The sequence below is a fragment of the Numida meleagris genome, chromosome 2 (assembly GCF_002078875.1).
Source record: "Numida meleagris isolate 19003 breed g44 Domestic line chromosome 2, NumMel1.0, whole genome shotgun sequence".
Taxonomy (NCBI): domain Eukaryota; kingdom Metazoa; phylum Chordata; class Aves; order Galliformes; family Numididae; genus Numida; species Numida meleagris.
This window is the reverse complement of record NC_034410.1, coordinates 20,000,228-20,015,487: the sequence shown is the minus strand read 5'-3', so window position 1 is coordinate 20,015,487 and position 15,260 is coordinate 20,000,228. Positions and strand designations below refer to the sequence as shown.

At 37.3% G+C, this 15,260-nt stretch overlaps 1 protein-coding gene across 1 annotated transcript in view; it reads right to left on the bottom strand.

Moving 5' to 3' along the window:
- Positions 1-15,260, bottom strand: part of ITGA8 (integrin subunit alpha 8) — a 101,094-nt gene that overhangs the window by 32,528 nt on the left and 53,306 nt on the right. Inside the window, exons 21-23 of the mRNA XM_021388378.1 lie at positions 10,793-10,885; positions 6,027-6,106; positions 3,134-3,214 (exon numbers count right to left, since the gene is read on the bottom strand). Coding sequence (XP_021244053.1) covers positions 3,134-3,214; positions 6,027-6,106; positions 10,793-10,885 — 254 coding nt within the window. The remainder of the gene's footprint in view (positions 1-3,133; positions 3,215-6,026; positions 6,107-10,792; positions 10,886-15,260) is intronic.

Genomic DNA, 15,260 nt, shown 5'->3' with positions numbered 1-15,260 from the left:
TGATAAGGTAGCAATTTACCTCATTTTATAGATGGAAAACTGAAGTACAGTTATGGCAAATGACTTCCATAAAGTTGCAGTGGAAATTAGTTTATCAAGAAACTGAATTTAGGGCTACAGCATGAAACCTTACTCCTGGCTTTCCTTTCTGTTTTGCAAACAAAGTGACAGGTAGGGCAATGCCTGAAACATTGTTAAAATATTCACAATGAAATTCAAACATAAATGAAAAAAAAGCCAAAAAACAGTGGCTTAGAATTTGACATCTTTGTTTAGGTCTGCTATTTTACTTTTCCCTTCTGTGTCTGATCTCAGTACAGGACTGAACAGTCTTCTGTTAACATTTCCATTTGAATCAGAAGCATTATTTCCCATAACAAATGGAAGTTCCCTACAGGGACTTCATTCAGATGCCAACTTTAACCTTGTTCTGTTGTTGAGATCATGGGAAATCAGATCACAAGAGTTTCTTTCAGCAAGGTAGGTGAGTTCTAGCCCAGGCATCTGCCATCTGCTGGTAATGGAAGCATTCTTGGTGCTAAAGCAGTAGGTGTTACCCTTTTTCTTTTTTCTCTCTCTTTTTTTTTTTTTTAGGGTCAGCTGTCACCTAGTTTTGCTGGTTTGCAAATTCTTTAGCTTAGAGGAAAGGCATAAGATTTCAGTGCCTGTTCTACCAAAGCTGGGAGTTTGCTGACAAAAAATATATTAAAAAAGAAATAGCTAACATTTTTTTTCAGACTATAATATTTGAGTAAAGTGATTGATTTCTATTCACTGATGTTAATTCCCTTTTGCTTGAGTCTAAACAGATGAATCATCACTGCAGATACAGTTTGCTCCTTAAAGAAGAGAACAGAGGAATGGATTATTTTGTTACAAATGCTGACATTTCTAAAATAGTTTAGGAGGAAAAAGTGTTCGCACTTTCAGCTCTTATGTCATATACAATGAAATAAATGTCTGACAAAATTTTCCACAGAATACAGCTTCTCAAACAGTGTGGGATCAGGGAGAAGGACAGCTTAATATCATCCAGATAAAGTGCAAAGCTTCATGAAATGTAAGGCATCCTGGGGTATCCTGCTAGATTTAAATACTTTCCCAGACATCAAAATGTTAGTTCCTACAAAAAAAATGTCAGAAGACAAATTTACAAGAAAAACCAAATAAAGACAATGAAACATATAGTGGGGAAATATTGGTGGTAGGTGAACAGTTGGACTAGATGATCATGGAGATCTTTTCCAACCTTGGTGATTTTATGATTCTCGGATTGTATATTCATAGTATGTCATTTCAGATGAGGTACTTAGCCTAATCTTAAACAAATGGCCTTGCTCCCAATAAGAACTTTAATTACAAATTGTCTTTGGAGAGCGGGACCTTTCCTGTGTAGTTAGAAAAGCCACGACATAGAAACCCTTTAGCTACAACAAAAATTCGCAAAACACAATGTGTACGTAGATAAAAAGAAGTAGGCATAAGGTTTTAAAAGTCAATGCTTTCTATTACATTCCTAGCATAGTGTTTTTCTCACCTACAGAATTACAAAGTGCAAGTGTAGAAATGCTATTAAAATTATCAAGTATATAAGAATGTGTACTTTTAATAGATTTTATGAAGTTACTTTAAGCAATTCCGCTACTAACATTGACATAGTAAAATCAGGTCAAATTAAACAGAAATCTGCTCTTTTGACTATTAGAACATTTTTAACATTTGAATGATTTACTAGATGAGGATTTCTCCTAGACTTTTAGGTGCAATGATCAGCCAAATGTGACCACTGAAAAATAAGAGAAATAAGTTCTACAAAAACCAGTTGCTTGTGATATACAATAAAAACTCAGCCTGGTGCAAGTCCTTGCAGTCCAAATTCCTTCCTTCCTGCTTCCTTCATTCCTCCACTACTCTTTCAGCAGTGGGAAATCATGATTACAGCTACAAAACACTTAGATTTTTATAAAAAAAGAAAAGAAAAGGTGAGCAGCATAATCAAATCTTAGTTATGTGAGCAACTACTCATTGAATGAACTATCTAAGGAGTTATCTCAAATTTCCTTTGAAGATGATATTGGAGATTTCTTCCTTTCTCAAAGAGACACAGTATTTCCATGCATCTACTGTGTAAGTATATATGTATACATGCTTATGCACAGTTTGGTAACTGCAGTTAGTCTTCCTCAGCACAATGTATAATGATTCCAGTCTTACTTCATCCAACCCTGTGCAGAGCAGTAGGGGAACCAGTGTAAAACATTTTCCAGTCCAAATGTGGATACAGACTTTCTTTTATTTTTATCTAGGAAATAATGAGCAAATTGTTCCTGTGGAGCTGTATGCTTCACCATCTCTGAGTAATAAGCAAAATCTGTCAACAAAGCATTTGGGAATTTTCCCTTGTACACGCATATTACAGCTAAAATGAAAACCAAAAGACTTACGAGGAAAGAAACTGGAAGTCATTCAATTAAATAATTCCTCTGTATTTAACAACCTGTTTCTTAGTTCTGCAAGCAGCAACTCAAGACTCTTTTTCCACTCAGAGGCAAGCTCCTTTTAACAGCCGAGGTCGTTTTTGCCTTTTTTGGTGTCTACCTATCTATTTATTACAGAGCTTCTCATTACAAAGAACACACCACGGCACAGAGAGAATGCCATGGATACAAAAAGTCTGCAAAAACTCTGCAAAGAATACAAAATGTTTTTAAGATTTTTCTATAAATGTGATGAGAAGTATCACTGAAAAGATCAGAATCTGCAGTGCAGAAAGCAGCCCTTACAGAAAAGTCTCGTTAGGTATCCATAACCTTTTCAATACCGCACTGAAACTCTAGCCACTCCTTAACCTGGTTGCCCACTCATGGCAGCACCCAGCGGTTGCTCTCTCCCAGCATTTTCTCTCACATCAGTAGCCCACCAACTAACCCCTGTGGTTCTTACTTCCTCAGCCTCTAGTTGTCTGGTACCTTGCCACTGATTTTGTATTCTTCACTTACTGATATGACATTCATCTTCCTTTCTGACTCATTTATCTCTCTTCACCACTAACTCTAGAAAATGTAATCATAGTCACTTCTGTTCTTGACAAAAAAATAGTTTTCTCTCTGAGTTGAAATGGTGGAATACTTACCCTCTGACCTGCACCTGAGCTGCAGCAGTGATGTTGATATGGAGATTAACTAAATTGCTGGTAGAATTAATCTTGTTAGAACTGGAAAAGATTTGTACAAAGGTTAAAAAATGTTTTATTTATTTATTTATTTATTTTTAGCAGAACTCTAGATTGTTATAGATACAGTACTGAACACCCACAAGACCTACAGTTAGGAAGTGGTGCCACTGGACATTATACAGCATGGGGCTTGTCATTGCCATTCCTCAGTCTTTTTGGAAGTTTGTATTTCAATTTAACATCATTTGAGCTCATCACACATTTCATAACATCATCAACTCAAAATTCCTTTAAAGAATCCCATGCATGGATAAAATTATACAAATTTATTTGATTCAGAATATCATTTAAGTTTCCTTGTTCAACTTGGCTATCTGTATGGATAAGAACATCCTAGCAGAATAGGTTGTTTCATGCACTGGAGGAAGGCAATGTAAATGAACAAGACAGGCTTTGTTATAATTAAATTTGCTCCTATGACTCTCCAAACTTGTGACTTCTGCATAACAAAGTTTTAAAAGAAAAAACAACAACAACAAAATAAACGGTTTCTTCCCTTTTCTTATTCTCTCCCCTCCACGGTCCAGTGTGCTTATGGTATAATTCCCACAGATCTCTACATTTAAAGTACGGTGCTTTCATTCCTTTCATTGTATTTTCTTACTGCCAATCCTTAGTAGAAAAAGTAATTTCACTTCACATGGTCATTCATGTCAGTATTGGCCATTCATGTAAAGAACAGTTTGCAGGGTCAAATTTACGAAGACAGTAAAAAAATACCTAGAGATTTAGAGTATACTTAATTACAGGATTAATGACACTAACTTAGGAGGTTTTACTCAAGCAAGCATGGAAGCACTTCCTTGCTTCATGGAGACTAAGTGTCTATTGCTGTCACAGTTTACTGTTATCACATCTGGGTAGCATCAGTCAAATGGAAACACTCAGAGGAGGCCAGCATTCCCAGCCACTGACTCCTGAGAAGGAAAGGGCAACAGTGCTTTGATCCAGACTTTCTGGTTACAGACTGCTAAAATTAGGGGCAGCACTAATTTGTTTGTAAACTAATGCAGATTCCCCTCAAACATCAGTTGAACTTTTGATGTAATCCTCTATAGTCATTTTTTGAGCTACAGTCAACATATTAAATTTGCTTTTAAGTTAAAAAATGACTGTACTATTAATTGGCCAGTATAATTTTTCTCCAGTTTCTAATACAATACTACTTTCCATAGAGTTAAAATACAGATTTTGACCACATATACTTGATATTCAAATCTTGTTTGTGTATTGTGGTATTTCGTAGGGAACAAAACAGTTTAAATAAAGGTGTCAGGACATCTCTCTTCCTAAGGGGTACATATTACCGAACAAAATCCACATCAGAAAAGGAATTCATTTCATTCCTTTTTCTGAGTTACAATTCTCTTATTTCCTTTTTTATAATATTTGTTTTTCCTGTTCACTGAGGAGAAAGAAATAGGTGAGCAGCAGTGCTGCTTGGGAAGCAATGTACAAAAGAGTGTTTTCACTATAGGGTAAATTCTCTATTCAAGAAACTTTATTTTTCTTAAGCAGCTGAGTGCTGCTCAGCATTTTGATATCAATTTGTGGAAGCTGTCCTACCTTCTCAGTACTCTAACAGGCTTCCTCTTCCTACATTTCAGTTAGTAAATATCATGCAGGACGCATGAGATGCTGGTGTCTCTTGAAGTTCAGACTTTTTGCTCGTCACTTTTTCTACCAAAGTGACCTGCCCTCAGCTTTCACTAACTGGAAAGATTTAGCTATCCCAAAGCTCCAAGCCTCCTAGGTTCCATTAAAAGGGTAGTGATGAGAGCCTCTGATACATGTTTCGCACCTATAACGGCATTACTTGCATTAATGACCTGATGATGAACAGTGCTACGGAGAGGGGACCCACAAGATAGACGTTATATATATTTTCTCTCTGGAGGTGCCCATGTCTGGGTTAGCATGGCCTCAGCTCAGCACCCCACCCCACAGAGGGCTGAGACCTGCCCAGGGACCCCTTTTTCTTCTGTGGAATTGCTGTGCGCTTCCCAAGTTTCTGCACATCCTTTCCCTCAAGGGTTACATTCTGAAAACATGACTTAACCGTTTTAAATGTCTCAGTTATTTAAAATAGGGAGCATGATCAAGGCCCTCATTAAAGGCCAGACATTAGCAATTAAGTCTCTGTGTGTGGGGCAGCCAGGGCCCTACCAGGAACTCTAGCGTATATTTGATGAGGATGGGGTAGCAGAAGCCCTGTGCCCTACTAAAAAACTCCCAGGTTTTGTATTTGCTGGGATCCTAACCAGCCTGACCTGTACTATTTTCCCCCCATTGGAAAAGTATTGCTCAGCAAAAAACAGAAAGTTTTCCAGCAAAACAGTTTTCTCTCTTCTGGACGGTAACTTCAACTAGGTAGTCTATAAAATATGAAGCATTTTGACTTTCAAGAAACATTTTCAAATATGCTGAGGCAGCAAAAATCGGACAATTTCATTATAAAAAAGATAAAGAGTAGATCTGTAAACACAGATATAAAACAACTGAAAACATTTTAAGAACTGGAAATATTTTAAAATTCATCTTTAAAAAAACGACTAAAATCAGTTAACCTAAAATTTAACAAAATAAAAATCCTCAGAATAGCTCTAAGACTACTGTAACTAACAAGCTAAAAGCCAACAAGACTGCAGCTCTACAAATCTACCAAAGCTACCAAAGGAGGGCCCATGAAATACCGACTGATGCTAAAGAGTTACATTTCTTATATGTTGAACTTCAGATATCAACAGGAATTCAGAATTTAAATAACCGTACTCTTGATAAAAATTCTAACCTTTTTATTTGCAGCTCAAAATTGATGCTGAAATCTGAATTCTCAAAATGCTGAACAGAAAACCGGATACCTGTAGAGAACTGGGAAAGAAACAAAATAAATGGTTAGTTGATCTTTTCACTTTGGGAAAACATTACTGTTTAACGTTGAGTTTCACACACTTATGTGGGGTACTGTTATTTTTTTAAATTACTATGAAATAATGTAATTTCGTCATTTTCGGGAAGAAATACCGTCCTGCTTGTGTATATCACCAGATGGAAAACTTGTACAGAGGAAAGATCAAGTGGAAGACAGCAGTAAACTCCTGAGAGCACAGCGGTGGGCCCTTCTTCACACAGAGTCTTTGCTGTGCATTGCCAAGCCAGAAGAACTAACAGCTGTCTGGCACCTCTCTGTCCTGCCTCCATCCATGCATGCCTTCATCCCACTCTCTGGGTCTTCCCTCTGTTGTTTCTGTAACTGTGGCAGGAGCCACATGCTTTAGGTGCTGCAGGACTGATGGATCACCTTTTTCTTTTAGAGGCTGAAGTAACAGAATCATGATGTTTTGATTTAGTTTGGGTTTTTACATTGCAGCTTCTAGCAGCCGTAGCTCCGTTAAGAGGAATAACACTTCAAAGTTATCCTTGCAGCTAAGCGTACCACAAATTGCAGCTTGTGGCCACAGAAGGCAGAGTGTAAAACACACAGCTCCCCAAACTGAAGGGTAGAAGGGCTTCCACCCATGCTCCCTTGTGTTTACGTAGACCTCAAGTCTACAGACCCACTTCTTCCTCCTGCTGATAATTTCCATTTGCTTTGCAAAACAGTCATGGAGTAAAGCAAGGAGCAAATGGAATTACAGGGCTAGCCATAGAAGGAATATACAACAGCATATGGTGGGGTCTCTGCAGCCCTCTTGTCAGACACGGTTACAGTCCTGGTATGCAAGTGGCAGAGTAAGAGGGAGAGATGGCATCTGTCCTCCACATTAAATTAATAAAATTGTACTGCAGTGTTTAAATGAAACTTTTTAATTGCCTCATTTCAACTGCATATGTTTTGAATCTGTTCATTTTTGAAACGTGAATTTTGCATTGAGGCTGACAGCAAAGTACACAGTCTATAATCTTGTACAACTTCCCCTCCCTCTCGCCTCCTGTACTGCCTGACAGTGAAATTTCCTGCCAGATAACTTGCATACGTGCTTTCCTTTTGAAAAAAAGATGGTTACATATAACCCTATTCTCCATGGGGAGAAACAGTCATTCTGAGAAAGTCATAAAAAGGCATCAGGAATGAGAACATCAGTCCTTCATCTCTGCCAATATCTGACTAGATTACAGAGGTAAAAAAGAACCTTCTGCATGGCGTGCTTCCTTGGTACACATGGGGCAACACTGTAAGTGACAGGATACAGCACAAGACTTCTGTTTTGGACCTACATTCAACATCACTGAATTGGAGGGATTTTCCTCTGTGGGTATTGTTTCATATTTTTAAGAAATTTCTCTTTTTTTTTTCTAAGCATTCTTTTGTGTTAAGTCTTCCATCATTTTCCCCTCTTTTCTCACTTGCAGTGGTGGATCACTGAATATTAATCCATCTGCAAAATGAGACTTACTTCCTTCAATTGTCCTATGCTGGAAGCAATATTGTAATCAAAATATTGTCATCATTTAAAAAAAAATGTCAAATTCATATATTTGAATTCTTGTAATCTTAATATCATGGTTAGAGCTAATCTCTCTTTTGGGAAGCAAAATCTTTATGATGAAAATAGAGTGCTCATTAAATTTAGCAGGAGATGAAAAGCTGAGTTGGAATAGAGAAATAAACAATTTTCATGACAATTCTTTGGAGATAATTTCAACAACCATTTGATGTCCCATTCAACTTTAAGAATACATTATGATCTTTTTAATCTCTAAGATAAAAACTGTGAAATATTGATTTCAGCTTTTGTCTTACCATTTTTACTGATCAGTCTACATAAATTTGTTTCTATTTTTAGCAGAAAAATATCTGATGAACCAAAGATTCAATCTTCTTGACGTAACAGAGCAGGCATGAACTGCAGTTCTGATGATCTATTATACCTCTAGCATACCAGGTTTAATCCCTTATTTAATAATGAAACACAGTCCTACTGCATGAGTCTAATGAGCTGCAGATGTTGCCTTTGTGTGGTAGTACAACTTTGTCAATGTCAAGTAACCCTGGACACTGTAACGACTAAGATGCTCACATGCCCTGGCTCAAACCTCACTGAGGCCAAAGGAGATGAATTTGCTTGAGCTTGTACCCTAGCGGTCACAGGGGCTCCTTATTTTAGTAGGACATTAGTTTTATCAGAATAGTTTAATTTTACACATTTTCCATGTGAAGTTGGTATCACTAAAAGAATGTTATTTGCCATGTTAAAACCACCATGAAATACATGACATTTCTGTTACTACTGATAATCTTTAGCTTGTTACATTAGGCAGCACCCAGGAGCACACTCAGAGACAGATAGCTAGCTTTTCTTCAAGTGTCTTACAGTGCACATTGAGGATAATGCCTCTGTGGTCTTGAAGAACCAGGCTGGTACATACCAAGAAATAGGCAAGATCTTCCAAGCATCCCAGTCTTCTAACCTTATTTTCACTCATTTCTATTCAGTTCCAAATTCTTCTACCAAAATTTTTAACAAAGCCTACAATTCACTTGCTAAGGTCATTCAGGAGATATTAGTAAGCTTGTCAGCCTGATTCTTTTCAGTGTCATATATTAAACAGTCGGAGCATCTTTCCTCTCTGCCTCTGAGATGGTATCACAGACACCTCATTTGCACCCTGAACCACACAATGGTGTGATTTTTTTTCTTGTTTATTTTTATCTTCTTTCTTAGCCATATAGATGTTACTGAAAGGATAATTACATTTTGTGGGCACTAAATGATTTTAAGGTCATGGAATTTCAAACAGCAACTCTGATGACAATGTTGAAGAGGTGTTCTGTCGCCCACTGTAGTAATATCCTATGAGGTTCATCACAAAATTCTGACGTAATACTCATAATAAGAAATTGGTCTTAAAGTGTTGGAGAATTCCAGGGTTCCAGGGTGTTGAAAACTCATTACAGTGACTCAATAGTTAAGAGTTTTAGGAATGTTTGATTTTGACCTAACCCTCCCTTCCCACTCCCTCACAACTTCCAGAGTCCCATTTTGACTGAGTATTTTGAGAATAACTGATCTGCTGCCAAAGCAGAATTGTTTTGCAAAATTGGAAATGGATCAGAGCAGCCTTTCATGATTTATGCAATTTGTATGAAGGGTTAGTATTTTGCTGTTGGAAGTACGTTTGCCATCATAAATATGTTTGGCTGAAAAAGCTCAAGTCCTTTCACCTTTACTAAGCTTCCAGGAGAGCTGGTTTCAAAGACAAAGTCAGGCTTTAAGTTTTCACTAACTATAGTCAAACACTTTTGCCATCTGGCTTCATGGTGCTCTATCTTCATATGCCTATTTTTTTTTTCCTCAATTTGGTGAGACTCCTTTGTAACAAAACAGAATATTTTTAAACATTTGAAAAAAAAAATTGAACCCTGCTGTTTTATTCTGCTACTTTCAAGTCTCTCTTTATGAAGTATTTTGTTTAGGAATAGTAATACTGCATTTATGTCTGTCCTAGTGCTGATTCTGAAGTAAAACAGAATTAGTTATGCTGTAAGAATTGATAAGGAGACAGGTGAAAGTAGTACTGCTCCAGTGGCCACCAAAAAATATTCCTGAAGTCTTCATACTGCCAGCAGTTTGGGTCAGGGATGATGTAGTAACAGGGCTTTGGATTCACAGGGAGGAGCAGAGGAGCTGTAGTTTAACACCTCCCCACTCAGACCTTTCCATTGCTTGTGTCTAAGACAAAATACAAACCAAAATATTTGCTCCTACGCTGATAAACAACGGTGGTGCCTCTTGTGTTTTGACTCCCTTTCCTCTTCAAAACCCATGGGTTTTTAATTACTCCCTCAACAATCATCGACAAGATTCTTTACCACTTTTTTCTGTATCCTCCACAGAGCTGTTTGTCATGGAGCAGGAAGAAGTGATGACAATCGTGGAATGAGTAGTATTTTTTTATCTCAACATAAAGTTTAATACTTTTCTGCTCTCCATTTTTAGTTATTATATAATTCCAATTTTGTCTAGAAACAATGCTAGCAAGGTACCATCTAAATGTGCAGTACGATTTATGTGTAGTCTTTGGAAAATGTTTGGAATGACATTCGTAACTTGAAGGAAAACTTCACTCCAACCTCATCTTCGTGAATGTGAAACATGATATAAACTGATAAGAGAATGCTCATACACTCAAGATTAGACTCAACCTAAAGAAGCTGTCACTTACTATACCTAAAGAAGCTGTCACTTACTATACACAGCTTATATAGAAAAAATACCAAAAGGCAGAGGTAAACATTACATACATTACATACTGAGATTCCCTTCGCTTCATAATGGTGTAACTTCTGTGACTTAAATTGAACGACACTGATTTTCTTCAGAGTATGTGAAATAAAACACGAGCTCTAACATCACTAATCTTTTAGAATAGCATTGTTAATTTTTCAGAAGCTCAGTGCTGCTTCTTATTGCACCAACAACTTCCTGTCCAAGTAAATAATTTGGTTAGGTGCTGCTTATTCGGACACACACTGCTAATTGAATAGTTTTCCATTTGCTCTTCTTTAAAATTCAATTAGATAAAAATCAGGACATGCATGTGGTTTTCCCTTACATTTGTGCCAGCCACCATGGGGTTCCCAAGATCACAAACCACCATTCTAGTTTCATTTTCCATCTTGTAATCACAGCTCAACACACGCAGTGCCTGTAACAAAAGGACACCAATAAGGAGGTCAAAGATCACAGTGAAATGCATCCAGTTGGGAAAGTGATGCCTTTCTGACGGTGACATTTCTTTTGATTTCAGATCCCTGCTCAGTGCACTATGAAAACATTTAACTGGCTATTGTCAGACAATGGTGAAAACTGATGCCAGGGAAAAACAAACAGGGAAGTTTCCCAGTACCTTTAGGGCCACGATGCGACTACTGTATTTCTAGTTCTAACACACCCCTTTGTTGCTGTGAATCATTCCTACAGCCACAATGACTCAGAGAAAACAAGAGTAGGTAAAAAAAAAATGTGAGAGGAGCAGGTTTTACACTAATTGTAATATTTGTATTATCTGTCACTAGAAGTCTCCGTAATGAATGTCTGGCATTTGGAGAACTTTGTTACTCACCAAGTCTAGAATTTTATTTTAAAATCTATGGTAAAGTACTTAGATTAAATTCTTCTCTAACAACATAAACCATTACTTGTGTTTATAATGTAGCAACAAAGGAGATGGATTTCTATTCAAGTAATTTCCCTCTAAAGCTCTTAATGTAAAACATGCCCTGTGGGTTTTCTTTTGTCTTTCAACCCTTGATAGTCTTTATCGCTGGTTGTTCCATCTTTATAGAAAACAGACAGAACAGAAGGAGGAATAGGATAGTGGAAGGAGATACAGAATAAGACAAATAAGAGAAAATACTTACATTCATGGGCAGAAGAAACTAGCTTTGTAAAAGCAGAATGCAGCTAGAGTTACTGCTATAATGCTTTCCCTTTCCTCTCATTTGTGATTCTCAGATTAAGCAATACATGCAGGGTCATGCTCTATATACAAAGACCTGGGAAATCTCAAGACACTGACTAATTCATTCCTAATCTGTAAAAGCCAGTGTGGACATGCTGATCTTATCGCTTCCTGGGACTGAAAGAAAAGATAGGGCATGTCCTAAAAGGAGCCCATGTGAATCACACCTTCAGTGCACACCTTGTTTATATTGACACTTTTACAATTTGTTAGGAGGAAACAAAGTTTTTTTTACACAGCACATTCAGTGAACAGCTAGCCATTCCAAGCCTCTTTACAGGAGGGAGGTAGTCTTTCCAGCTCACTAGAGATCAGTAATTAGAGATGGTTGGAAATTTGTTCCTTTTAAATTGATTTGTGGGTTTATCATTTTATTTTTGATCCTTTATTTTTTTTAAATTAAGGTTTAAATGTTTAACATATATATTCATTTATATTTTATACTTTGCAGTTACTTCATTAATATCATATCATACACAAGTTCCGAGTACATCAGCCCTTATCACACATTTGTTGTCTCCTCAAGGCTAACAAGTTAGAAGAGTTTTGCAAGTAGGCTTTCTGCAATTTAGAGGCTATGCTTTTACATTGAAAATGATTAATGGAACTGAATTTATATGAACAGCATCACAAAAGCTAATTTATGCAGCATAAAGATGCAACAGAGTGAGCTGTGACAGAATTTCTTCAAGACAGACATTAATTACCTTCAGTTTTCCACTGATCACCTTTTTGAGGTGGCTAAATGCACAACAGGAAAAGGAAACAGGCAGGAAGTAAGCAAGGGACTTACACACCCAGTACCGTTAATATCAGTGATCTCATACGTAACTCAGCCAGATGGAAGTTTTTGCCACAAAACCCTTCTACCTGTCACTGGTAGCAATTTATATCTTTATAGCAACACATGTTCTTTTTGGCAGTCTTGAGCAGAAGCAAGATCCCAACAATTAACACGTGTGCTCCCAGGGAGCACGTTAACTAAAAAATGATTGGCTGCTCTAAGTCATCCAGGCAGCCTCCGAACTTGAAACTCTTCCTGGTGGTCTTAGTGATGAATTACTAATTGATGCCAGAGTAGTTAAGCACAACAGGCTGTGGAGTAAAACACCTCCTCTCCTTTCTGCATCAACAACTTCCAATCTCATTTTCTGAGCAGAAGTGGATGGATTAGGTACCAGGTACCAGAGTTTAGCTTCCCTTCTAACTGTTGTAGGAGAACTAGCTTGTCCTCAAAAGGTTCAAATTACATCTCATCTAGCCAGTCACCTTCTACTAATTCTTACAATAAGGTTTTTCAGGTAATATAAGAAAGTTGCACACCTTTTTCCTCTTTTAAAAGAGTATAATACTATAATTTAGAAATACATAGGGCTTTAGCTCAGAGCTTATCCAATGCAGAGTAAATCTGGCTGTGATCTGAAACACTCCTGCAGTTCCCAGCCCGAGCAGAGACAGTCGTGCCAAAATATATAATGTTTTTGGTGTGGAACAAATACCTAACAGGGCTTTGCATTTGCCTGATTTACTCATTATTCCATGAGAGTTTGGGCTCCAATATTGCTACTAGGTGAGGACTGAGATGTTCAGCATGGGAAACTTTTGCTGTACAAAGAATTAGTGTACACTATGCAGACAATGACTTGGGATTCAAGCACGCAATTATGCTACTGTAGTGTAAGAACTTACCATACAGCAAGCATATGCTGTCTCTGGCCCACTGCTAGCCATGGAAATGTAAGGTAATAGAATGTGGTTATACATTTTTCATTGCTGTTAATTCTGGTAATTCTATGCCTCCTGCATATGGCCAGTTATTGCAAGCCAACAGGTTTCCAGTAACTTGTAAAGCTGTGGTAATTTTCTCATTTACCTGGTATCTGGAGCTTCTAAGCATTTCCACAATACAACTAATGAATAACACATTTGATTTCACTGTAAGTCATTGTATTTCATTAACCAGTTTTTGACTGAAAGAAGTACCAATATGTGCAGGACTAACAAAACTTCAAAATCATATCCTTGACCTAAAACTTTAAGATCAAACACACTCAGTTGGCTCTTGCATGTGCTCATGTACATCTCTGCAAAATGCTACTCTTCTGATGCAGCTGCCCATTCTAGGTATGATACGTTACAGAATCAGGCCAAAGATAAGAAGATAATGACAAGTGAGGAACATCAAACTTTGCATTTCATAAAGCCAAGGGAATTTTCAGCTATGTTGCTGCCTTTAACATGTAATTCAGGTGATTTAGAAAAGCCCAAGAAATGGTTCCCAAAAAATCAGGCTCAATGGGAAATATTTAAGGGGATAAATTTGTCTCTCAGCTAGGAAAATCCAGAGAAGCCTCATATTAAAGTAGCCTAACACTCTATATGAGCACAGCTGCTTTGAAATGAAAGCAGTATAAGAGAATGATTTGATTATAATGATCCATCACAAATGTACCAAGTTATTTGTTTGGCTTGTTATACTTCATTTGTTCAGCCTACCTGTTTTGCTGACTGTTATTTCTGCCTTAACACGACAAAGTCTTCAGCATGGAGAAAAACAACTACATGGAAGACTATTAACACTAATACAGTGAATAGTCAACGAAGTCCTCAGATACAGAGCTTTAGGAGCATTATTGTAACCGAAAGCTTGATTATATATGAAGATTATATACTCTTCTTTGTTGTGTTCACAGCAGTTCTAAGTGACATGGCAGTACAGAAAATCAACTGAATACATACAAGAGCCAACTTCCAACAGCAGAATGCCAATACATTTTAGCTGTCTTTATAAAGAAAACTACAACAGCAATTTCTCTCCCAAATGAACATTTAAAAGTGATGTTTTGAGTTAAATGAACCATAACAACACAAAGACTATGTTTTTCAAAAATATACCGTTATAGTTTGAAATCAGTAAAACAAACTCGATTTCAGTACCATGTGTAAGCTGAAGGCAAGATGATAAGAATGATGTAGATAGTGGGATTAATTTCTGATACATCTCAGAAAGACCATAATGACAACACTTTGGATGGAATAAGTATGCACTTTAAGAGATTATGGAATAAATTCTGTGCTGTAGTGAACTAACTACACGTGGGGAAAATCAAGGCAATTCTCCCATAAGTGTAGGAGCATTCAGAATTGGACTTGTCAAAGGTATATTTTACCTTCAATAAAAACTGAAGAAAATGGAAAAGTTTAATCGTGTTTCCCAGGCTTTTAAAAACTTCTTCTGAAAAGAAGAAGAAAAGTAACATCTTTTGTCAACCCATTTCTAGCTTGTCCTCATCCTTCCAAACACCAGACTCTCTCAACTTTTCTTCCTTCCTCTTCCCCAACCCCCTCCCCCAGCCCCCCACCAAGTCTACCTTTCTGGCACTGCAGAATTCAATTTTTCCTAAAATAATGAGAAGTCCTGAGTGATTTCTGTCCACTCCAAATGATGGATACGTATTAATATGTTTGGGCTTTGGAGTAACTGCCTCCCTTGACATCCTTGGTAATGGCCAAAAGAACAGCCAAAGATTCCCAAAGCGTAACAAAGGAAAAATACAAC